This window comes from Antrostomus carolinensis, unplaced genomic scaffold, assembly GCF_000700745.2.
Source record: "Antrostomus carolinensis isolate BGI_N321 unplaced genomic scaffold, ASM70074v2 scaffold9035, whole genome shotgun sequence".
Classification (NCBI taxonomy): Eukaryota; Metazoa; Chordata; class Aves; order Caprimulgiformes; family Caprimulgidae; genus Antrostomus; species Antrostomus carolinensis.
The window spans coordinates 14,856-40,878 of record NW_010314212.1 but is presented as its reverse complement, the minus strand read 5'-3'; the positions used below and the strand labels follow the sequence as shown (position 1 = coordinate 40,878).

Sequence of the window (26,023 nt, the reverse complement as noted above, 5' to 3'; positions counted from 1 at the left end):
AGCAAGACTTTTTCTCCAAATATGATGTACTATGTTTAAAACATAAGCTAGTTGTGAAGCTGACAAATAAAGTTCTTGATGACAATAGTTCCTGGTTTTAATTTCTGTTTTTTTCTGTATAAGATTGAGCTATCAATTTTTTTAATTTTTTTTTTAATAATAGCTAATCGTGGCTTTTCAATTGGAATTGGTGATGTAACCCCTGGGCAGGGCCTGCTAAAAGCTAAGTATGAGCTCCTGAATGCTGGCTATAAGAAATGTGATGAGTATATTGAAGCTCTGAACACTGGCAAGCTACAGCAGCAGCCTGGTTGTACTGCAGAAGAGACACTAGAGGTAAAAGTTTTAGTTTAAATCACTATATATTTAGGGTAGAGACTTCATAAATATATTAATGTAAATTGTGAAGTTCAAAGTTGTTTTCCAGGCCCTAAAACTACGAGCTAACAGGGACCCTAGGTATGCAACTTCAGCTGAGTCTGTTTAGGCTTAACATTTAGATGTTCATATGCATCCCAAAATGTTAGCTAAATGATGAACAACTGAGATCCTCCCTCCCTCCTGGCTGGTTGTATTGGAGTGACATACAAGCAAATAAAATTACACAGGTAATTGGAATGAGGTTAATTACATTTATCAGTATTTACTAAGTTAATAAAGAACAGTAACAGCAAAGAATCTAATCCAAGAAGCAAAACATTCCTTTAGTTTCAGTTCTGTTTATCTGCAAGTGTTTTCTTGCCCTTTGCTGGGGCAAAAGTTAAGTGGACTTTGGTTATGCCGGGTTTTTTCTTTTTTCCCCTAAAGATTTTGGTGAAGAGCAATTAATGTTGCCTGAGCTTATGGACAGGGACTTAATTAAGTCAACTGAAGAACACTCTTCTTGTTGTCTTTAATGGCTTTATACATTTGTTTTCTTGACTAGTCAATGTCTAGTTTTTATTTTTTAAAAAAAGATAGGAAAGAAACAAACAGAAAAAACCCCCAACCAGCCATAAAACCCCACCCTATAATGAAGTACTGCCACAGTTGCCCATTCTGACTGAAAGAAGTGTCCTGCAGTCTTTTCCACTCTTTGTCTTTTCAGACACCTGTGTATGTCCTGGAGTGGTTTTTTGATACATTTATAATGCTTTTAACAATTGGAGATATTGATGTTGTACTCTCTGAAAACAGTCCAAAAATACTTTTTTTTTTATGGTAATCTTTCGTGTAGTGCAGTGAGATTTAGAGCTTAGTTCAATGCTCAGTTTAGTCTAAGCTGGTTCTGCTAACAAAAGAGGTTGTCATGTCCGTGGCTACCCCTGTCTTCTCCCAACAAAGACTTTTTGTGCAGAAATGGAAAGTTATGCAAGTTAAAAGTTAAACTTGTTTTACCCAAAGCAATGTCTAGGTTTCTTTCTCTTTATTGTATTTTGAATGACTTTTGACTACTGAAGGTATTGCTGGCAAGTGATGGAGTACTGCTTATGTATGGTATTTTTAACGAATGCTAAATCTCTGAAATCTTGTATTTCAGGCATTAATCCTTAAAGAACTCTCTGTTATCAGAGATCACGCTGGCAGTGCCTGTCTCAGAGAACTGGACAAGAGCAACAGTCCACTTATCATGGCTCTCTGTGGTTCTAAAGGTAAGGATAACTAAGCTTTGGAAGTAGATTGCTGGCTCCATCGCTGTTCTCAAAATTACTTGTTCTGTCTTTATAGCTTGTTTTATACAGTCAGTTGTGCAAGTATTAAATTAGTGTCCTATAGATTTGAAGTGACTCAGTAAGTACAGGTTTGGTATAGTTAATTAAAATAAAGCTGATGTGCTAGTTTTTTGTATCTTAAATTTATAGTACAAATTGAAAAACATCCTATTGGAACTTCAGATGTTCTTAAGACTTGAATTAATTCATTGGGTGAACTTGGCAGTGTTAGGTTTTTGGTTGGACTTGATGATCTTAAAGGTCTTTTCCAACCAAAACAATTGTATGATTCTGTGATCAGTAAAAAGTTTTCAGTCGCATTTCTGACTTGGAGTGTCTATATCGCATAAAAAAATCAACTGGAATGATATATTAAGAATTAGAAGTAATATTTCAGCCAGCCTCACTGCTTTGTTTCTGAAGGACCAACTGTGTAGTAAATATTTGTGTTATACTCAAATTCTTATCTGAGCTTTCATTTGTTACCTATGAGAGAATGAGAATTTGAAGAAATCACTTAACACTTTGCCTTTATTTACCTGTCTCTAATAAATTGTGTAAAGCCTCAAGATAACATTTTGTGTTTCAAAAGAAATGCTGAAATCTAAGTGGGATACATTAAGCGTATAATTTTGGGGAGTGGGAGGCATTGTTTGCAAGCACGTTCAGCAAATAAAATTTCTGAGTTAGTGACTTAATTCTCTGGGACTTAATTTGTTCTAGGAATCTTGGTAGACACTGAACCCTTAATAAAACATATTGTTAAAATTAGTTTATTGAAGAAATTGTGAAGCGAAATCGTAGAATCATAGAATGGTTTGGGTGGGAAGGGACCTTAAAGATCATCTAGTTCCACCCCCCCTGCCATCAGCAGGGACACCTTCCACTAGACCAGGTTGCTCAAAGCCTCATCCAACCTGGCTGTAAACACTTCCAGGGAAGGGGCATCCACAGCTTCTTTGGGCAACCTGTTCCAGTGTCTGACCACCCTCACAGCAAAGAATTTCTTCCTAATATCTAATCTAAACCTGCCCTCTTTCAGCTTAAACCCATCTCCCCTTGTTCTGTGATTAACTGCCCTTATGAAAAGTCCTTCCCCAGCTTTCTTGTAGGCCCTTCAGGTACTGGAAGGCTGCTATAAGATCTCCCCGGAGCCTTCTCTTCTCCCGGCTGAACAGCCCCAACTCTCTCAGCCTGTCCTCATAGGAGAGGTGCTCCAGCCCTTGGATCATCCTCATGACCTCCTCTGGACTTGTTCTAGCTGCTCCAGGTCTCTCTTGTGTTGGGGGCTCCAGAACTGGACGCAGTATTCCAGGTGGGGCCTTACGAGAGTGGAGTAGAGGGGGAGAATCACCTCCCTCGACTTGCTGGCCACACTAAAATACGTAGGTTAGGATCATGGGTTGTATAAAACACAATCATAATACAAAACAGGGTAATATAAGGACTGTAGTCAAATAGTGGTGGTGTGAATATATGTGACCCAAATAAAAAAAAAAAGAAAGGAAATTGTTAGCTATATTGTAGACTTAGTTGTCCATCTCTGCATAAATGCTGAAATGAACAGGACAAGTAACAAAAGTGTCTTTAACTGTTGCAATTCTAAATGCATTTTTGATGAATTATGAAGCTAAATAATAGATCTTCATAGAAGTGGAGACAGCTGAGTTATCAGAGGAGCACTGATACACCTCACTTGTGAGTGAGATTTTTTTGTTGTTCTTTCTTTTCAGGCTCCTTCATTAATATATCTCAGATGATTGCTTGTGTAGGTCAGCAGGCTATCAGTGGTTCCCGAGTTCCTGATGGATTCGAGAACAGATCCTTGCCTCACTTTGAGAAACATTCTAAGGTAATTCTATGTGTTCACTGTAAAGAAAAGTGAAATAAGTTGCCTTAAGCCATTTTAAAAATGACACATGGTAGGATGTGCTGTCATGACATGGTGAAGGAGAAGGATCACATATGGTGAATGTAAAATGTTTTGAATGTGGTTTGGGAGTTAACAGTAGTGTTGTGAATTACCATAGGGTATCCGAGTACTTGAATTTTTACAGCTAAGCCTTGCTTAGACTTTTATAATTTATAAAATTAAAATAAGTCTGATGATACATTTTGGTTCTCTTGAGAGTCTTAAAAATAGTTTGTTAGTTTTGTGTTCTGTTTCACTGCGCTAAGACTTTTCAGGACAACTGCTGGGTGTGTGTTGGTTTCTTTAGACTGCTGAAACGTGCCAGATAAACCATTGTGGAGTCTGGGGTTTTTTTGGTTTTTTTTCTTTTTCCACTAGGATATGTATCATGAGCTAATCTGAATGCTCTGTTTGAGTTCTGTTCTACATGAAGCAATAAGGAGTCTCATGCACTTCTTAATACAATTCAAACTGCTGTCTGAAATCTAATTATCAGGAGAGAAGGTTCTAGGTACCAGCCATCAGTCTTGTTAGAGTGTTAGTCAGATAACTCATGTGTCAGATGGTAGCCTGGACACTTCCATTTGTCACTAAAGGTCGAACTTTCAACTTCAGATTTCTGTAACATAAAATCTTTTATTTCCTGAATAAATTAAATAAGAAAAAAATACTTCATGAATTAGATAAGGAGAAAGTTAGAATTTAACTCTAGCTTTTTTTTACTGATTTAGAAAGCACTACCTGTTAAATAACAGCAAAAAGTGATCATCTTCTACGATGAACCTCTTTGTAGCCTATACATTGTTCAATGTGATCATGGAAGCAGTTTGGTTTTATTTGACTTAGAGATACCTGCATAAAGGTCATTGGCAAGAACTCTTTATCAGAGGTGAGAGCAAACTGTTCAAAAGAATTAGTTATCTACATACCTGCAGTCATATTTTTTTCTGAATTCCTTAGTCTTCAGCACTGCAAATACCTTTGCTGTACTATTGCAAAATGAACTTTCTTACCACCCTTTCAATAACTGCAACTTTAAGGGAGGCCAAAGTGTTAGAAGTTGGTGTAGTGTTTGCAGGGAATGGCTAGAAGCATGACAAGGCTTGTAGAAGGATAAAGAAAATCTGTTAGATTAGTTTGGAAGAACTAGGTAAGGGTTTTGAAGCCTTTATTCAGATCTAAAATACAAACATGGAACTTCAAAGCTAAATGCAGCTGAGACCATTACTCTGTGTTTGTGTGTGTCTTGGCTAGCTATCTGAAAGCATTTACATGACATAGTGTGTTTTTCTGTAACACATGTACAGAATGTATGTTGCATTTTAACCTTTTCTTCCCCACTCTTCTCTGTAGCTCCCAGCAGCAAAAGGCTTTGTTGCTAATAGCTTCTATTCGGGGTTGACTCCCACTGAATTTTTTTTTCATACAATGGCTGGTCGAGAAGGTCTGGTTGACACAGCTGTAAAAACAGCTGAAACTGGATACATGCAGGTAAATGTCAGTGGAGTGGGGGTTTTGTCAGTCTTGCAAAAGGAGGGTGTTTCTTATGTGCATATTGAGGTGAGGGGTGGGGGAGAACTGCATACAGTATATATGTGTGTGTTTGGTTTTAATATAACAGAGTAATTTATAGTGTGAAATACATGACTCTGCTCTCTTCTCCAGTAGATGTGAGGTTTGTGAACGAGACCTCAGACAGGGATACAGTGACATGCTTGTGTTAAGCTGTTTCTTCTTGAATATAGGTGATAAAAGCCCTTGTTCTATGGAAGTATTGAGTTTAGTGTGCGTTCCTAAAACGTATGTGACTGATGGAAGTTTTTTCTGTACGTTATAACACAGATTTGAGTTGTGAGTGTTTTTTCAGATATAGTATTTCAACAATGAGAAACAATAAACACAAATCCTTGTTTAGGGTTATTAAAAAAAAAAAAATTGGATGCAGAAATCTGGCTAAGGCTCCCTTTCAGTATCTAGCCTCTTTAGGTAACAGGTATGTTGGCCACACAGACTTGGATTTAAAGTTCTGTAAGGTGTTAGTGTCTTTAATGGTATCTCATGTGAAAACAAATGCCCCTCCAACAAGCTTCTTGCTACTATGAGCAGCCTTAAGACTTTAGTGAAAATATTTAAATAGTATTTTAAATATAGTCCTCAGTGTAACAGGCAGTAGAAAAACCAAGATCATTTGGGGCTGGGGATATGTTCAGAGATATGCAAGTAACTCTGCAAAGAGTGAATAAATTCCTTTTGGGACAGGTGACTAATTAGACCTGTCTCCCAAACTAAAGGAATAATATTTGCATGTGTGTAAGTATACACGAATATATATGAAGATAATAAGCAACCTGCAAAATATTTTTCCTCATCAATTTTCACCCTATGTGAATAAATTGTACCACTTGGACTTTATAAAAAAAAAAAAAATCTTTAACATTTGTTTCATCTTACCTTTTTTCTCCTCAGTGAAAAAAATTACCAATTTATATTCTTTAGTGAGCTAATTTACTTTTCTAGAACAATTAATTCCATCTTTCAAGTAAAAACATTTTTAACCACTAGTACTTCATAGCATGCCTTCTTTTTGGGAGGTGGAGGAAGGAAGATGGAAGTAAAGGGATTTCCCAATACAGTGAATTAAAGTAAGGCAGGTAGTTAATGCTGGTAGAAAAATAGCAGCTACTGGCTTTGATGGATGAACTCTTTGGTTTTTGTGGGTGAAAATAATTGTTGCCTGGTTTTGCTTCCATACTCAAAAAATGTTTTATCCCTTGAGAAATAAACATGGTTGGAAGAATATGAATATTCTGTCAAAAAAACCCAAACAAATAAACAAAAAACAACTAATTCTTCAGACTATAATGGGTTTTTGTAGCTTAACATTAGGTTTCCTGTATGATGGACTTCGTGAATGTGGAGAATTGTGTTGTTGCTTTAAATTTTGTTATTGTTGGCTTTCGTTTTCTGGGGAATGTATAGTAAAGTCCTAGGGATAATGTATGACTTAAAATAGATTTTCATGCCTACTAATCGCTGTGTCAGATTTATTTTCTGAGTCCGGTTTCTGTAAGTCTTGTAGTCCAAATCAATAGCTATTTTTAAAAAGATCCCATTTACTTTCCTTGCATTTCACTTCCCCCCCATCCCTCCCTTCAGAGGCGGCTGGTAAAATCACTTGAAGATCTTTGCTCACAGTATGATTTGACAGTCAGAAGTTCTACTGGTGACATTATACAGTTTATTTATGGAGGAGATGGCTTGGATCCTGCAGCCATGGAAGGGAAGGATGAACCACTGGAATTCAAGCGAGTTCTAGACAATATCAGAGTAAGGATTACTGAAATATTTGTTGGAAGTGTGAAAAGACATGAAGCATGCAGGAGGTGTTAATAGATTATGGAGACAATTGTTTCAGCTGGAAAATTTATTTTGAAATTGTCTTTTTTGGGTGGTCCTGGTCAGTCTTTCAGCATGTGTATGCTAAGAGTTACAGATATTTTTACATTAGAACAGTGCAACTAGGACCGAATTGTGTACAAGCTGTGGAAAATAGAATTTTCTTCTGTGCTTAGATGTAGTTCTAGGACCTAATACCCAAATTACTAGATAAATTATTACTGGCTTAGTTGGGTGCAAGATTGGACTTCTATTACACAAAGTAATTCCTTATTAAATCAAGACATGCTTGTTTTCTGTGTTGAGCTGCTTCTTAAGTCAGAGGCCTGATGTGCTGTTGAATAACTGGACATATTGTGATGTTTGAAGAATGGCATTGTTTAGGTTTGTGATTTGTTTGTTTGCTGGTTGTTTTTTTTCTCCCCATCCTCAACAAAGATAAAAGCCTTTTGCTGAAATAACTCTTCAGGTTTCTGTAATGTGAGAGGAGTAAACGGATAGAATTAGAAATGTGTGTGTATACCTTCAGATTTACATATGTTAGAAGTGTATGTGGACCTACTCTTCACAATAGTCTGGTATTATACAGTTTAAAACGCAAACAAACAAACCCAACCCAAAACTAAAGAATGCTGTTAATCAATTGTATGTATCTATACTCTGTGCCTTTACAATTAAGCTTTTGTGTGTCTGTTTTATGTGAAGAAGTAGTTTTTTTTTCCTCTTAAGGCTGTGTATCCATGCCGAAGTGAGCCAGCCCTTAGTAAAAATGAATTGGTGTTGACGTCTGAGTCTATCATGAAGAAGAATGAATTTCTTTGCTGCAGAGACAGTTTTCTGCAGGTAACTATCTCACTTCTTTATCCCCCTGTGATTAACTTTTGCTTATAAATCAAGGAAGTTTTATCAGTTTGTAGGAGCAATGGCTGAGTTTTAGGCACTAGTAGCAGTAGTAGTTTGTTCAGTAATGTATTTCTGGACGTTTTGTGGGTGGGGAGGTAGGATTAGTAATTTTAATTCTTATTACAGTAGTTGTTCACGTTCACCACAGGAACTTTAAAAATGATCGAAAAATATAGTGATTTTTGAGTATAAAGTGCTGCTGATCTGAGATCTTGCTGGAATTTCTCTCCATAGCAAGATGGTGCAGTAATTATTGTGCTTCTGCTGGGAAGTCAGAAATTAAATAATACTCATAATAATAACATTCATTACAAATAATATTCATTGACTCTACGTAGGAAACTACTAGGACAGAGTCTCATACTTTGTTATTATGCATATGTTTTGATATTACCAACTTTCTGAGTAACTGTTTTTACTCATTTGCTTCTTTTTCTGTAATAGAAACACCAACTATGCACTTACACCTATTTACCTTGCTTTCCTTTTATAGTAACCCAGCAAAAAACTTCTGTCATATAAATTGCTTTGCTGGATAGGGCTTATCTTCTGGGGAATGCTGAGGTGGCTTTTAAGGTTCAGTGAATGTTCACATGGCTGCTTGTACATTGAAATGTAAAAGTCAATTTGTTTGAAAGAGAATTAAGCAATTTTGATATTTAAGTGAGCAGCCACACTTCAGACTACTTTGGGAGACAGTGATAAAAACTGTAGAATTAAGCTGCCTGTGAACAGGTAAAGCTATTACCTTCTTGAACCTTATGATTATGGGCAGGGCAATGATGAGAACAGTGTGAATTTAGCGATCTGCTTTTGAAGGGTTTCTTTTTAATAGGTCAGACTGCTTCAGAGCAGAAGGTGACAAAACTAGTAAGCAGTTGTTTATAAACCTGATTTGCAATTCTGTTGCTAGAACAAAGTTGAAAAAATAGCTAAATCCATATTTGAAATATGCTTTAAACCTTAACTGCATCTCTGAAGGAAAAAAATATGCAGTATACTAATATCAGAGTTTGGAGATGAAGCTGTTCTTTGAGGTGCACATCTTTTTAATCATATCAGGAAAATCTAAATAATTGCTATTAATTTCAGAAGCACAGATATGGCTCCATTACCTTAATGGTAATTAGTTTAACTTAAGATTTTAAAGTTTCAGATACTGTTACATTTTCTTCTTTCCTTTTCTTTTTTTTCTGTTCATCCTTGAAGACATTAACTGAGACAGGTTATGAAAAATATAATGAGGTAATTGTAGCATGTGTGTGCACTGTGTGAGCATTGTTAGTGCTTTTTAACTAAAGATGTGTGCATAGTGCTAAAGTTACTGATTAGCATATATACATTACTGCTTGCTAAATTATAATTTAGGTGTTCATGACAATAATTTACACAATTCCTTTTTCATGGTGAAAGCCATGACACGTGAATTAATCCTCATAGTTAAGTTTGAGGATTTGAAGAAGCTTTCTTTTAGTACATGACTTTCCTTTCTAAAACTCATTCTTTCAACCTTTTGGGATATTAGCATGTTTTTCTGATGTTTTCCTATCCCTTCCTCCACTTTTCCCTTCCAGAACAAAAATATTTCTTATTGCTGTTATTTTACCAGGAGGTTCCTATATTGGGCTTATCCACTCTTGTCCAGAAAACAGTATGTCTAAATAGCCTTTCTCATACAGACTAGCATTCATTCTGCATGCACTCTGCCCTCACTGGAGGGAATTCAGCTGATGAAAGAGCAGATTGTTGGCTGGCACATCTTCAGTTGTGTTAATATTTTAATGTGTTAGAATATATTAAGATACACATGAAGGAAAATTTTTGTTTTCTTCTTCTTGAAATTGGGAAAATCTTTAGAATCCTTTGCAATTTAAACAAAAAAAAAATCAATTATTTTTCTGTGGTTTTTTTGAAGATGATAGAGTATGACTACTGTGGAGTACGGTGCAAACATAGAAAGGGCTGAGCACACAGCCAGTCAGTGCTGGCATGCGTAGACCTGATTTAATGGATCTGCCTAGGCTTGTATGGATTACTGATAAATCTTGTGGGATTGTCTGTACTGCTCTGCTTTTCAGTGGGCTTCTTAACTGTGAGGGTTCTTACATTAGCTGTGCTTCGTGTATATAAATGATGCTGCTATCTTAAGTGCTGGAAAACATGATGCAAACACCCGAGTGACCAGGCTTTATAGCCTGGACTGCTATTTTGACTAAACATTGGCTCTGTAGGAGCCAACAAGGCCCATGTTGAGCCAGGGCTAGTAAGTCAGCTAGTAGGTCAGTTTGGTGCCTTTTTGTTAAAGGGGTCTAGACTAGAAGACTTTATATGCTTAGACTATGTGAAAGAACCAGTGGTTTCTTGAGCTCTGTCTGGAAGTTAAATAGCTGTAGTCACAGAGGACAGTGTTGCACTGAAGACAGTAACTCCATAGAGACAGACGGGCTCAGCAAAGAATAAGCTACATTTTCTTTCCTTGCGTAACATAAATTAATGCATAGTTTGGATAAACTGCAAGCAGACAATTGAAAGTTGAGAGGAATAGGTAATTTCCTCTTTTACTTCTTGTGCATGAATAAAACTTTTGACAATGAAAAATAAATCTCTTCAAAGATCTATCTTTTATTCCTCGTTTTTTCTTTTTTTGGCTCTAGTGCATGGACATAATGTATCATTTGAGTACTTTACTTTTACAGTTCAGAATTATATACATATATGATATATAAGGGATGGAACACCTCTCCTATGAAGAAAGACTAAGAGAGTTGGGGTTGTTCAGCCTGAAGAAGAGGAGGCTCTGGGGAGACCTGATTGCAGCCTTGCAGTACTTGAAGGGGACCTATAAGACTTAAAGATGGGGACAGACTTCTTAGCAACATCTGTAGCAATAGGACAAAGGGTAATAGTTTAAAACTAGAAGAGAGTAGATTTTGACTAGATGTAAGGAAGACTTTTTTTTTCTTTTTTTTCTTTTTTTCTTTTTTTTTTTTCAGTGAGGGTGGTGAAACACTGGAACAGGTTGCCCAGAGAGGTTGTAGAAGCCCCATCCCTGGAAACATTCAAGGTCAGGTTAGAGGGGACTCTGAGCAACCTGATCTAGTTGAAGATGTCCCTGCTCATTGCAGGGGGGTTGGACTAGGTGACCTTTAAAGGTCCCTTACAACCCAACTATTCCATGGTAACAATTGATTTAGTATGCTGGAGATTTTTTAAAAGTACTTTGGTACTCAGAGACTGTCAAAGAGGAAAAGTTGACAATAAATAGTTTGCCCTAATGCTGTTTGCAGTCCTATGCTGTTTTGGTCTTGAGTCTGCCCTTTCCCTATATGACCACATGACTAAATCTTAAGGCAACTTCTTTTGAGGAGTTGTTATTACTGTCCCCTGGTTTTATGTGAGTAAGTGAAAATTTAAAAGAGCCTAGTCTTTAGTGTTTTGCAGGGAGAATTTAGTGTTATGCCTTCTGACTTCTTCCCCGTCCTCTCCTCCCTTCCTGCACTTCCACGAAAGCAGAGTCTTTCAAGATAAAATTACTTTTAAAGACTCTTCTTAATGTTTTTTTCCTCTAGATTAAATGTTCTGAGTGATCTTCTGCAAGTCCTGCAATCTTCCTTTTTTATGCACCTGTAGTAAAAACATTAATTTTTCTAATACCACATTATTACTTAACACGTATTTTAGGAAATAAAACAAATTGTCTATTTTATGCAAAGATTTCCGAGTCAGAAACCTTTAACATGGTGAAATATTTCATTCATTAATTAATATGACTTACTGCAGGACAAAAGGGGCAGAAATGTATGAATGCATCCTGTTGTCATCCAAGTGGGGAAACAACTTGAAGCATCCTTTCCAGCAGCACACTTCTGTTGTTGGTTCTTTCATTTGAATTTTATTATAGTATTCACAGAAAATAACGTACTGTCTGAAAATACCTTGAATACGAGTAAAAGTGTTGTTAGAGAGTCTGAGAATTTTGTCAGGAAGTAATGGAAGTGTTTTGATAATGATTTATTAATTCAGTAAAAAAAAAAAAAAAAAAAAAAAAAAAAAAAAAAGAAGAGACAGTAATTTTCAGTGCCTGACTACTGGAGTGGTTGGATGGAGTCCAGTACTGAGTGAAGAAGAGATGATGTTATAGAACTATTATCCTCGTTGTCAGGCAGGACTAATGGGGTGGAAAGGGTTTAAAAGAACTCTAAAAATCAAACTGTTCACTCCTCCACAGAGGCTTTCTTAAATCATTGTTGAAGTAGATGGGAAAGATTTCCTCTTGCTTTTTCTTTACATTTTGGTTTCAGTATGTCTGTGTTACGGTCATGACTTGCAGTGAGTCCACTTTTATGGAAGAGTTTAATCATGGACCTCATATTTCATGACTTCTAGTGTACATCTCTACATCAAAGCGTAATGCCTGAATGATGTTTCATAGAAATATTGGATATTTTTCTGACAGTATTGTTTCACTTTATGTTCAAGTAAAGACAGGTAGAACTACTTTTGGGTAAACCTGCAAAGAAAGTGAAAAGCTTAGGTGCTACTGCATGTTAAATGCAGTTATCTGCAAGACCTCTCCACATCATAGAGAAATTATTTGAACTGTATTAGATAGAGACTGATATGTATATATCAATTTTGAGGGTTTTTTCCCCACAAATAAAGTATGTCTCAAATCTCTGAAATGTATCAAGCAGATGTCCTTTATATACTTCCTCTCTTGCCTCAGTCTTTCCACTTTGATTTTGAATACTGAGAAATGTGTGAGAATATGTTTGTGTCAGTATACAGAGAAAATAAGAAATTTTTTTTTTTTTTTTTTTTTAATGGTAGAATAAGTTTCAGTAAGTGGTGGGTAGGAAGGAACGATCAACCGAAGTCAAATATCTTAAGTTTTCAATGTGTGCTCAGGAAGGATGCTTTTATTTAGCATGGACCATATTCCTCATGTGCTGCTGCTAATTTGTGGTTACACAAGAGTGGATCTGGTTTGCTAAATTCTAGTGTATGTGTGTGTCTAAGTTTTTATGTTCCCCTGTTCATACTGTGCATTGTTAATTTATTATTGTAAACACTGTTTGATACTCTAAGCAAATAACTTACTGCTGAAGACTTGAGGATGAAGATCATGTCTTTGCTTACTGTTGTTTTCATGTAATTTCAGGAAATTAAAAAATTCATCAAAGCTGTTTCTGAGAAGATAAAAAAAACCAGGGACAAGTATGGCATTAATGACAATGGCACAACAGAGGTAAATAGTTTCAATGGGGTAAGTATATAATTATTTTAAATCTTCATAAACTATTGCTTTTCCAACTGTTCTATTCTCTTTTCAGCCACGAGTTTTGTATCAATTGGATAGAATTACTCCAACACAGTTAGAGAAGTTTCTGGAGACTTGTAGGGACAAATACATGAGGTGAGTGTTTAGCCTGTTATTTTCTCTCAGTTTATCCCCCCTGCCACCCCTAATTCCTTTGTTTGCAATCTAGGAGTGTATTTTGCTATTTTTACTGTATGAATGTTGGTCTTTTGTGAATGCAGTACAAATAAAGAATAAGAAACAGTTGGCCAGTGATGGGAATATTGCAAGACAAGGGTATAATGCCAAAAAAAAAAAAAAAGGCATTGCCACCTACAGGGGGCTTGTTAAGGAAACGTGTTCCCTTCCTCCCCCTCTTGCAGGAGATTGTTCCAGACCTCCAAAGAGTCCATGCAAAATAAAGTCTGAATAGTTAAACTTCAAATTCATATGAATAGTTATGTCACACTTCATACTAATGTGTTCTTGAGTCTGCTATTGCTTGTAGGAACCTTTTGTTTATTCTTGGTCTCTAACAAGACAGTGATAGTGTAGATGTTTTCAACTCTTACTATCCATTGAGAGTTGTTTCATTTACTTAGACTGCTTGAATTTGTTTATTGGCCTGCAACCATTGGTAACATCTGCTTTGTGGCCTCATGCTCACCTGCATCAATCGTTTGCTAATATTTTTTCTTTTTATAGAAAATTCATGTACATGTTAAATTCTTAACATAACTATTTTAAAGCAATCACGTTTTCTGCTTTCAGTTATTAGGATTACTTGCTTACGTTTGTCTTAAGTGTTCTTAAACATGAGTTGCCTATTTACTGTACTAGGTTAGTTTAGCGTACTAGGTTACGCTGATGTGAAAACTTACATATGTTACCCTTGCAAATGATCTAATTGCTATGATGATTGTTTTTGTTTTATAGACTATGGTCATTTTATCAGGAGAAATCCCACAGCTGGGATTACAATTTTTGGGTAGACGTGACAAGAATGTAAAGACATCTCCAAATAATAGTGAAAACAATAACCTCTACTTAAATAATTTTGTTTTACAGTCATCCATAAGTAATTCTTTTAGATGTTATAAGCTATTAGAGAACAAATCACTGTTGGAGAATATTTTTACTTGTTAACAGTTCATCAAGGAAAATGCAAGAAGCTGCTGCAAGTTAGATTGATTTAGGAAGTGGTGTTGTGCCTAAGTTCAGAAGTTATATTTGCTCTAGAAAAGCAGATCACATTGCACTCTGTGCAAGTTGAAGAATGCTAACTGCAGGATCTGAGCAAAATTGTAGGGGAGAGTGTAAATCTTATTTTGAGATTGTGTAGTGTAGCAATCTTCTTTTTTTTTTTTTTTTTTTTTTTTTTTTTTTTTTTTTTTTTTTTTTTTTTTTTGTCCTGTGAGGACAACCAGTTCTCAAAGTCCATAAATTATAGAAAGGGGCAAATGTGGAAATGAGCCCGTTACATGCATAACTTGAAGGGAAAATAGAGCATCAGTACAGGGCTTTTGAATAAGATGAAAACAAGAAGACTGGATAATGTCTGGATTTTGTTTTGATTAAAATGTAATTGCAAGAAGACTTCATAAAGGTCTCTTGTGCTTAAAAATATAAAGGAGAACTTTGGCAATGTTAGTATATGGGATTTCCCTGAATGGGAAATCCTGAATCTACTGCTTGATGCTTAGGAGGAAGAGGACAAGCATTTTATTTTCTGTTACAGAGTTACACTGGATCTGTGGAATGCCTCTATGACAGGGCATCTTCTTGCCTTGCATGAGATCAGTGTCTTGAATGTTGGTGAACTTTTAACCTCTCTCCTGTTTGTTTATTAAAAAAATATTAACAAACTTCTCGTATATCTACCAGAATAGTTTCTGTCTTTGCTTGCTTAGAATTATGCCTTTTTGAGTTCTGTGTCTCTTTCTGTATGTTTTCATAAGAAAATTTCTTTTATCAGGGCACAGATGGAGCCTGGTTCTGCAGTAGGAGCTCTTTGTGCACAGAGTATTGGTGAGCCTGGCACACAGATGACTCTGAAGACTTTCCATTTTGCTGGCGTTGCTTCAATGAATATTACTTTGGGTGTGCCAAGAATCAAAGAAATCATTAATGCTTCAAAGGCTATTAGGTACTAACATTGATTTTTTTGGCGTTTTTTTTTTCCCCTTTGCTTAAGTGAAACTTGATGCATAAATTTGCAATATATGATAGCATTTCTCTGTTCTCTGTAATATACTAGACAACATTGAATCTGTGGAATATCCAAGCAAGAAAAATCTATTATCTTTCCAACTAAATGATACTTAGGGCCATAGAAGAGATAAATTTTATTTTTTCTGAAAATCAGAAGAGGTAAACAGTTACTTTTTAAGTTTGCTATTCTCTTAGGTGTCTCTATATATTGTGCAACTTTACGGTGTTTAGAGTTATTTGAAGCATAACCTATTCCTGGGTATTCGTGAAGCCATACTTAAATAATACAAGGAAAGAGTATGCCATGAAGATCATCACCAGTTGTTATGTTATAATCTCCCCTGTGTGTGCTTGTTTTTACCAGCCTGAAGTACATGAACAATAATTTTCTTAAATGTACCTGAGGAAGCTGAAGTTCTTTCTCTTATTAAACACTACTCTAGATGATGAGAGAGGTTCCATAAGGCAAGCTGTGATTCAAATTGCCATCTGTAATCTAGCTGAGGAATTTCCTGATGGGTTTTTGTTGTTGTTTTTTGTTTGTGTTTATTCTTTGTAGCACTCCTATTATAACAGCACAGTTGGACAAAGATGATGATCCTGATTTTGCCCGCCTGGTTAAAGGAAGAATTGAGAAAACTTTATTAGGAGAGGTAGGAAAAAGTGCATTGTTACTAATGCTTTAAATGTAAACATTAGCCAATTGCTATGGGGCATTTTAACATGCTAACTATTTTGTTCTTATCTCTTAAAGATTTCAGAATATATTGAGGAAGTATTTCTTCCAGATGATTGTTTCATCCTAGTGAAGCTGTCTTTAGAGCGCATTAGACTACTGAGATTAGAGGTGAGTTGTTCAGTTTTTATGCAGAATATACCTTGGGTGATTTCCAAAGGGTCTGTTATTCCTGTCTCAAAAACGAGGCTCATGGTTTGAGACGCGAGCAGTTTACTGGGATAGTAAGGGAGAAATCAGAGCAGTGGAAGTTAAAAAAAGAAAATGAACGAAGGATGTCCTGTGACTGCGTTACATCTGGATATTTTTCCCTTTTTTTTTAACCTTGTTAAGGAATTTTTTCTTTATTTGGAAATGAGAGAACGTACGTCAATTTCTTGTTGTCTTGCTAAATACAAGGATGCCATTTCTGTCCATTAGTTAACGTATAAGCTGCTTTCCTCAGCACACTTCATGCAATTTATAAAAGTAACAGTTTTTGTTTCTTTTTCTCTATTCCACTTTTTATATTCTATTCAAAGACTGCATGTATTTCAGCAGATTTTTGTATGTTAAGAGAGATACTCTGATGTTTGCTGTCTGACTTTTGCCACAGGTGAATGCAGAGACTGTGCGCTACTCTATTTGCATATCTAAACTCAGAATAAAGCCTGGGGATGTTGCTGTCCATGGAGAAGCAGTTGTATGTGTGACCCCTCGTGAAAATAGCAAGAGTTCAATGTATTATGTATTGCAGTCCCTGAAGGAAGAACTACCAAAGGTAAAACCAAAAACTGTCTCATGCTTTTGTGGGAGGTCATCAGTAATAATAACTGGGGGTTCTAACGTGGAAAGACAAAATAATTCTTGTCAGTATTGACAATGAAGATTAAGTCCATAACTCTTGGGTTGTGTGCTACTGCTTTACAGCTGAAACTGTCTTCATTGCTAATCTTTATAAATGAAATCAAAGCCTCAGTACTTTCCTTATGACATTTACTGAAACGTTCAGAGTGCAGCAATTGTATGAAATACTTACATTTTCTTTCAACTACATCTAGAACTGAATCACATGACAGTACCTGGCATTTTTGCAGCTTTCTGTGAGGAGACAGTCTACTTTGGATTTTAAAAATAGTGATAAGTGAACCATATTATCGGTAGGTTGTGCTTTCAGTTGTGTGGATCTACCACCATTCAGAGACTCAGGTCTGAGAGGTTATCTGGTGTAAAATGTAGGTAGTGAATAAGGTTTACAGTACGTTGTGAATGTCACATTTGCACTAGTGTATCGTAGAGCAGGAAATCTTATTTCGTACATGTGTTTTAACTGAGCATTTACTACAAAAACTGGAGCTTGTAAATAGGTTTGAATGCTGATAAGGGTTACCTTTTTATACTGAATTACTGTACATATCAAAGTTACTACATTTTTTTTGTTTTGTGAAGGTTGTAGTGCAAGGTATACCAGAGGTTTCCCGAGCTGTCATTCATATTGATGAACAAAGTGGAAAGGAAAAATATAAACTTCTAGTTGAAGGTGATAATCTGCGAGCTGTTATGGCTACTCATGGAGTGAAAGGAACAAAAACATCCTCTAACAACACTTACGAGGTAATGTCCAAACGGGTACTGTGGGTTTTTACCTATAGCATCTTTATTACAAGTGCTCATTTGTGCTCAGATGCAGCAGTTGATTAATAAAGCCTGATTTCACTAATACTTGTCAGAACTCATTAGCACAGGAGAATAATTCAACTAGCAGCTCTGTTCACTTCAAAGAAGCTTTTCCTATAAATATTTTTAAAACAGAGAAATGCAAAAGGGTTGTAATAGAAATAGAGTATTATCTGACATGAGGTGGTATTTGTTCCAGGAATATACTTGCTCCAAGCATTTGGTTCTTCATAAATCTAACCTAAGCTCTTGTGTAGGTAGAGAAGACACTAGGAATTGAAGCTGCTCGGACGACCATTATCAATGAGATTCAGTATACAATGGTGAACCACGGTATGAGCATTGACAGGAGACATGTTATGTTGCTGTCTGATCTAATGACTTACAAGGTTTGTACTATGTTTTTTCTAAATGTTATGTTGGCCTGTTTATACAAATTAATTTTAGCATGTGATGTGGTTTAACCAGGAAGGGTCGCTGCCTGCCCCACTCCCCACCCTCCAGTGGTATGGGGAGGAGAAAATAAAAACGAACAGGGCTCAGGGGTTGAGACACGAGCAGTTTACTGGGATAGTAAGGGAGAAACAACATCAAACAACAACAGTAACAGTACTAATGAAAGAATATACAACGTAAGAAAGTGATAAACAAAACGGCCCACTGTGGGACCGCCTGGTGAACTACGGTCCCAGCAGCCCCCTCCTCCTGGAACTTCCCTGTTTAAATACTGGGCATGATGTCACGTGGTATGGGATACCTGCCCTGGCCACCCAGGCCAGCTGCCCCAGTTCCCTGAGAACAATTAACTCTATCCTAACCAAACCCAGGGCAGCATGTTTGAGAAGAATGGATGAGCTAGGGAGATGGAAATTAGTTACAGGTTTAGCAAATCATAAGTTGTACTGACCAAATACTGTTGCTTGTATATCAAACAAAATGCTTAATTAATCTTGGTTTAGGGGATAGGAGGAAGAAGGTCCATTTTGATTGAGAACAAGTTGATAATAATGAGTAGAGAATCATAATTTTGTACTGGAAATAGGAATCCTAAAAATTGTGGTATGAAAATCAACTGTTTGGGTAACCATGCATGCAATTTAAGGCTTGCTGTGCAGAAAACCACGTGGGGTGCGGTTCATAGCAGCTGCACTGTATGTAAGAGTCAAAGGATATAGACATTACAAATAGAATCAGATTACATGTAGAGTATGAACAGTCTTCTAGAACTCGTTAGAAGAAAATTGCATCTGATCTTTATTTATTTACTTTTTCCTTCACATCCAATATGTTTTTTAGATTTGTGTACACTTAGTGAAGTAAGATTTTCCACTTTGCCTGCCAGAGTGCAAGGGTTTAATTTGGGTAAAATGGATGAAGGAGTTCTGACTTCTCCCAAAACTGTAGGGCTTTGTTGTACTGAGCTGCAGCAGTCCCTGGGGCTGGCCGTGTGGAGCTGCAACACAATAGTGGAAAAGGGCATCAGAGTGCAATGTTTTACACTTGTTGAGCTCCTAGCATGCATTCTTTTGTCTGTACTTCTGACTTGTGCTTCTGTGCAGTCTGTTATAATCAGGATGTTTGTTGGAAACAGAGACAGAAATAAACCAAGTTAGTTTAAAAAGCTAATTACTTTTTTTCTGAAGAGTGAAAAAATGAAGATTTAACATCTTCTGTAATCTCCTGGCAGCTGAAGTCAGATTTATCAGTAGACAATAGGCAGTAGCTTCAGCATAGTGCTGTCAGCCCCCACTAAAGTTCATACCTCAGCAAGTAGTTTATGATTGTGTGTTTTTTCTCATGACCGTGTTTCTTTCAATCTTTCCAATAGTCTTTCTTAAAAAAAAAAAACAAAACAATCATTTATAACAGCTCCTCTTGCATATAATTAATCACTTCTGTTTTATTTAAGTATTGATTACTACCAAACTATTAACCTTCAGGATGTTTAACTGAAGCAGCATATTGTGACAATGCAAAATTGTAGGTAGTAACTTCACTTACTACTCGTTTCATGTGTTTGTTAGAATAAAAACTACATTTCTGTTACTTGATTTGCTTCTTTAGCAAACATAACTGACCTCCAGTCACTATTGTGATAGTCTGTCTTTGGGTTTTTCCATCAATCAAGGGTGAAGTTCTGGGCATTACGAGGTTTGGACTGGCAAAAATGAAGGAAAGTGTGTTGATGTTGGCTTCTTTTGAAAAGACTGCAGACCATCTCTTTGATGCTGCCTACTTTGGACAGAAGGATTCTGTTTGTGGTAGGTATTGCAAATTCTGTTGCAGTTTGTGGTCCTTACCCAGCATCTGTAAACCTCTTCAAAGCACTGGATCTTTGCCCTTGTGAAGCTTTCTGTTCAGCTTATGTGTCAAAAACTTCAGGTCTGAGGCTGATCCATCCTTCTTGATCCTGCAAGTTTGGTGGATGTTTCTCTATTTATAATCTCAATCAGAGAACTTGAAGTCAGTTGGACGTTTTTTGTATGTTTCTTAAAGTAGACTTTTAGTAATTTGGTTTTACTTCTCACCACACAGCTCAGTGCAATACTAGGAAATTTGTCCCACTATCAGTAGTTCTGTTTTTTCATCTGTGGAAGTCTGTGTATCTTCCACACCTAGAGCTGAGTAAAGAATCTAGTACCCCATTCAGTATTTACGTTTCATTTTCATTCCTACTAAGACATAGGAAGACATACATGTCTCAGGTATCATAGGTGAATATCACACATATCATCTGTGCATAATGATTGTTTATGTGATTTGTCAATTGTACCTAGAAAGAGAAAGGCATAGTTCTTCACTTCTTTGGATAGTTCTGATCTAAATAGATAAAAATTATTTGGCTGGCTTTTTTTGTTTGTTTGGGGGGGTGTTGATTTTTTTGGGTGGAGTTTGGTTTGGTTTTTTTTTTTTGGAGGGGGTGGTTTTTTGGTTATTAATTAGAAGCCTTGTTTATCAATACTTCATTCATTAACAGCACAGAGAAGATACCTGTCCTGAAGAATTTCTTTTTAAATGTGTCTGGTTTTCAGTTTAAAAGTTAAGCTCATTAGCATCCACTGAATCATCTTCTCACTGAATTCATTAAATAATCTGATAAGAGTTTAAAAATGTATGTATACATGCACACAAGTGCATGCATGCGCACATACATACAGCCAAACAGAAAATTCAGATAGATGAGTTCTGTCATTCTACTTGTCTATCTAATTTTGCATTTCTGCCATATATTATTTTTCTTTTTTTAAACTCCTTTGCCTCCATCCCTCCCAGATTTCATTGTCCTTTAAGCTACATTCATTTTGGAATGATTTGTTAACAAGTCTCTATCTAGTAAGTTAAACAGAGAAAGGAGAAGTCAAGAAGACTTCACCCTCTTCATTATCTGTTTATGTAAGGCCTAGCACCCTGGAGCTGTAACCACTCATTTGAGTTTCTGGGTGCTAATGAAGTATAAATATAAGAATGCGTTATGTTAAGGTTTACTAGTTTGTATTTCTCAGAAAGTGTAGTCAGTATTAAACAGTGTTTTGTAGACAGTATATTTGCTGAATTGCTGGAATCTGTTAGAAATTTTTGTAGTACTAGTTTGCATTTTAAGAACTCTGCCACTTTCTGACTGTCCAGCATTCCACGTGAGTGGGATTTTCTTTTTCTTTTTTCTTTAATTATTATTTGCCCATGGTTAAAGCAAAGATCCTATAGGAAACTGATCCATCCTGGACAGTAAGGAAAATAAAATGTTTTCTCAAAGTCACCTCTGAGCTGTAAAATCTTGTTTTGAATAATGTGGAAACCAAAGATCTTTTCATGTTGCCTTCTATATAAATGTTTTAGTTCAAATAAGGAAATGGAATGGACAAAACAGAAAATTGTTGTCTGTCTTCCAAAACTAAAGAGATGATACTGGCTTGCTTGTATGAAAAAGTGCTGTGCAGCTGCCTGACCTGCCCATCTTTAGTTATTTCTGAATTGGTATGAAAAGAGGCTCTTACACACTCATGGTTTTGCATCTCCAGAGCAGGAAAAAATTATAAACGTTGCCAAGAAAAATGAATACATACCCAAAATCAACTATAAGTGCCAAACTGAATTGCATCTCAAATCAGTGCTTAGATCTGCAATAGTTTATAACTGGTAGTGTTAGAAGACATTGCACTGGAGGTGTTTTGGATGGTCATTTGAGCAGAGCGTGCTGTCCTGGCAGTTGTTCTGCTATCAACATCATGATTCTCTTCACCTGCCCAATATGATTGTCATTGACCTCTAATATATATTAGTCTGAGCAGATATATAACATACACTTAGAGCAGCATGTTTTGTCCAGACATTTCCTGCTATACATGACTGCTGTCCAATGCTGCAAACAATTATTTTCTCCATGAGGCAAAAGGGAAGTGGGGCGGAAGGGCTTCTGGTTGTATACATGGAAGTACTACAGGGAAAGAAGGATTCACAAAATCTAAATGCACTTTCCATGGTTCAGAGGTTGGCTCAGCTTGAAAGGTTATTGTACAAAATGAGGTCAGTTTTATTCTATTAGGTGTTAAAAAGGTATTTCCTTTATCCATTGTAACGTGCATGCTTTAGGGGCCTAAATATACTCTAAGTGACTCCTAATAATTCCGTTTTGCATAAGATTTTTAAGTGTATAATGTTGGAAAACATGTAGTGGAAATGCAGCAATAGTCTTAAGAGCAAAAATACAGAATATTTGTTCATACACATTTAAATTACCAATCAAATCTTGCCAGAATTTAAGCAAATTTGTTTTCATCCTTTGTGTATTCAAAGATACAGCTATTTATTGTTATTTTATTAAACATTTACATGAAGGACAATATTCTTGTACTCCTTAGAGTGTGTGAAGGTGTGATTTGGATCATAACAGTGTGCTGAGAAAAAAAAAAACTACTGGTATCTGATAGCTTGCTTTTAATGAGGAATGTTTTTTGGAAAACTTGTATACATCAGTAGATCTGGAATAGAAATGTGTCAGCACATTGCTGTGTTAAGTGTTATAGCTATCAAAAATAATTGGGACAGACTAAATCTTTAAATTCAAAACAAGCACTTTTCCAATCGTCAATATGCAAAACCTGGTATAGCTGAAGTAGTGAGTGAGCCTCTTTCACTGGGAAGTTGCAGGGGTTTCAAGGGAACCTGGCTAGATTTAACTGAAGTCTTAGCAATGAGTCAGAGAATGAACATAAAGTAACTTTGCCTTGCATTTTCTGCTACTGGCACTGAGGGGAATGTGTCTTCTCAAAAAACAAACCTTCTGAAGCTCTTCATAGCTGGAGAGGGTGTTTAGGTTAGGTTGAATTTTTCCTGTCTAGAATTTAAGTAACACAGATTAAATACCATACTGATCTGATGACCATAACATTTAACTTTACTTAATGAAGGGACCTTGGTCTTTATGTTTGAGGTTCAGGGAGATTTGATAGGCAGTGTCTATAGAATGGGTAAATGAAAAGAGTTTTGTAAATCCTTAGTCTTCAAATGTTCAACTTGTTTATTTTTTTTTCCCCCAGGTGTTTCTGAGTGCATCATCATGGGAATTCCGATGAATATTGGAACGGGACTTTTTAAACTGTTGCACAAAGCAGACAAAGAATCAGCCCCTCCTAGGAGGCCTCTGATATTTGATAATAATGAATTTCATATTCCCATTGTTACATAGCACTTGGACATAATACAAGATAGCAAAACAAGAAATAGCAAAAATCCATAATTTAAATTAAGAAAAGTGTATTACCAGTTCATTGTGTCTCAATAACTCTGAATTGGTAAGTTAAATACTATCAAAAGAATTGCCCAATTGTTTACCACCTGTTGTTAGTACAGACCCTGAAAGGAGAGGTTTCTCTGCACCAGAGTGTGGAAATAAAGTGGATTTCAGCTGATAAGATTTCTGTTTTCCTGTGCTAGAATTAAATCTTCATATTAATGTTAATGAGTGGAAGTTGTTACTAGCTCAGTATTAGACACGTGTATTCAGATTTGCTTAAAAGAAATGAAACTGCGAGAGAGTTCTGTTGAGTTTGTAGAGAGTGCGTTTGGAAATGGCCTTTCAACAGGAGGTGCAGAGGTCAATCTATAGCTGTTAAGAACAGAGACTTCAGAAAGCTGGAACTGAGTCTCTGGTTAATTCATACTGAGTTAAACTTCAGGAGTGCTGTTGAAAGTGTTTGAAATATTTGCTCTTTGCTTGTGCTTTTTAAATTGTTTTTCTTCTATCCCAAGTTATTATCCAGTGAATGGTTTTCCTCCCCAGGATTCTGCTCTGGGACATACCTGCAAGAAGCTGCAGATTGTAAAGCTGTTATTAAATTCTGAGAAGGCTGTTACAAGAACATAACAAATTATAAATAGCTTTTCATACTATAGCAGCTGTTTTACTGATGGAGTCTGTAATTTACAGCAGACTTAGTTCTGGGAAAATTTCATAATTGAGCAGGATCATCTGAACAACCTAGTTTTATTTGAATATGTGAAGTAGAAATAGAAGGGGAAGCTGTTCATATGCATTGCCATGAAGTAATTTGAAAGTATTTTAATCCTTAGCCCACTAGAGCAGTTTTCAGAATGAATACAGATTTTAAATTATTTCAGTGTAGTATGTTTAAGTTTGCTCTGGTGCTCTCTTAGTGTTTTCTTGTCAGCAGTGTTTGGATATTCAGTGTGCTCATAGCATGGGTCAAGATTGGAGAGAAATAAAATAGGCAGAGGGAAAAGCTGAAGTGCACTCATGAGGTAAAAGAAGGCTGCTGAATGATCTAACATCTGAAAATGAATGAGTTTGTGCTGCAGTTTGTCTTCGTGTAGCAAGCAAAAGAAAAGTGTAAGGCTACATTCAGAGAATGTAAATCTGTTGTTTTAAGTCTTAAGGTGCCACTGTGTTTATTTTTTAAATCATCCTCCTTGCAGAAAAGATCTGATGTGAAATTCAACATACCTGTTCTCAAATTACTCAGTATTTTCAATGCGATACTAAGATACACTTCTGCCTAGATTTTGGCAGGATAAAGATTTAGAATGTAATGCACTTAGTATCTGCTCTAAAAGCCATATATATTTTGCTATCTCCCTTTTAACAATAGAAATTTCAGAATAAATTAAGATTTTCTTTGTGATCTCAGTGAGATTGCCACTTACTGATTTGTCTGTATAGAATTCTAGCTCATTTTCTTTTTCAGGGTGTAAGACAGGTAGGGGCCAAATGGAGAGAAAACTGTAAACTTTTCCTGTAGATAAGTACTTCATTTTATCATGGGAAATTCTACTGAAAGTGCTTGGTATTTTGGTGAATAAAGATTCTTCTGAAGGTGTAAATGGGTGGAGTTTGTATTGGAATGAGTAACCACCTGTTTTTTCCTTTTTTTTGTAAATATAGTGAAATGTAAATGGTGGTTTTACACTCTTGTATGTGTTAAAAGTATTCAGTAAATTGCATCTGTTATCATTGCCTTTAATATGACAATAAAAAGAGGCAGAGATAAAGAAAATGTAAACCTTGTGTGTGTTTATTGATGCATTATATTGTGCATAATTAATTTATGGATGACCTAACCTCCATGTCCCTCCTTTGCTTGATTTTTAAGACAGTTGAAAATTATTGGACTTAAATCTTGGGTATTTACAACCTAAATGAATACCTAATATAAACCCTATCTTGCTTAAAGTAAATATAAACACATCTTGCTGTCCAAGCAGGCTGCGCACTTCATAAGTATTTCAGCCAAAAATAGATTGTTCACAAGTGTACTGTAACTTAGTATTTATTGTTTGAGCTTTCTGTACAGTCAATGAACAAATTAGCTGTTGGATTTCACTCATAAGCAGCTTTTTTTAAGGGTCAGTTTTAATGGTTGAAGAAATTGAACTTTAGGGTATTTCTTTAAATTTATGTGTTTATTAATTTTCTTATCTTTAGTGCAGGTTTCATTTAAAAAAAAAATACTATTTTGCACATTTTCCTCCTTTTTCTAACTAATATGTTAATTGAAATGTTAAATGTAAATTTTCAAGAAATAATTTTGTTTCTGAAAAATTACTAGATAACAGTATGTGATAGTTTCACTGGGCTAGCCCTTGGCCAGCAGCCAACACAGCTGTTCACCCACTTCCCCCTCACCCCCAGGGGATAGGGGAGAGGATTGGGGAGCAAGGAAAAGGAGGCTTGTAGGCTGAGATTAAGAACAGTTTAATAATAG

At 36.1% G+C, this 26,023-nt stretch overlaps 1 protein-coding gene across 1 annotated transcript in view; it reads left to right on the top strand.

The window, feature by feature from the left end:
• The window catches only part of POLR3A (RNA polymerase III subunit A), a 36,798-nt gene extending 13,289 nt beyond the window's left edge, over positions 1-23,509 (top strand). Inside the window, exons 15-30 of the mRNA XM_010167565.1 lie at positions 164-336; positions 1,520-1,631; positions 3,425-3,543; positions 4,957-5,094; positions 6,760-6,930; positions 7,729-7,842; positions 13,064-13,150; positions 13,236-13,318; positions 15,177-15,347; positions 15,972-16,065; positions 16,167-16,259; positions 16,744-16,908; positions 17,577-17,741; positions 18,062-18,193; positions 19,933-20,065; positions 23,342-23,509. Of these exons, the coding sequence (XP_010165867.1) occupies positions 164-336; positions 1,520-1,631; positions 3,425-3,543; positions 4,957-5,094; positions 6,760-6,930; positions 7,729-7,842; positions 13,064-13,150; positions 13,236-13,318; positions 15,177-15,347; positions 15,972-16,065; positions 16,167-16,259; positions 16,744-16,908; positions 17,577-17,741; positions 18,062-18,193; positions 19,933-20,065; positions 23,342-23,490 (2,099 nt within the window). The 3' untranslated portion in view covers positions 23,491-23,509. The remainder of the gene's footprint in view (positions 1-163; positions 337-1,519; positions 1,632-3,424; positions 3,544-4,956; positions 5,095-6,759; positions 6,931-7,728; positions 7,843-13,063; positions 13,151-13,235; positions 13,319-15,176; positions 15,348-15,971; positions 16,066-16,166; positions 16,260-16,743; positions 16,909-17,576; positions 17,742-18,061; positions 18,194-19,932; positions 20,066-23,341) is intronic.
• Positions 23,510-26,023: the final 2,514 nt, after the last annotated feature.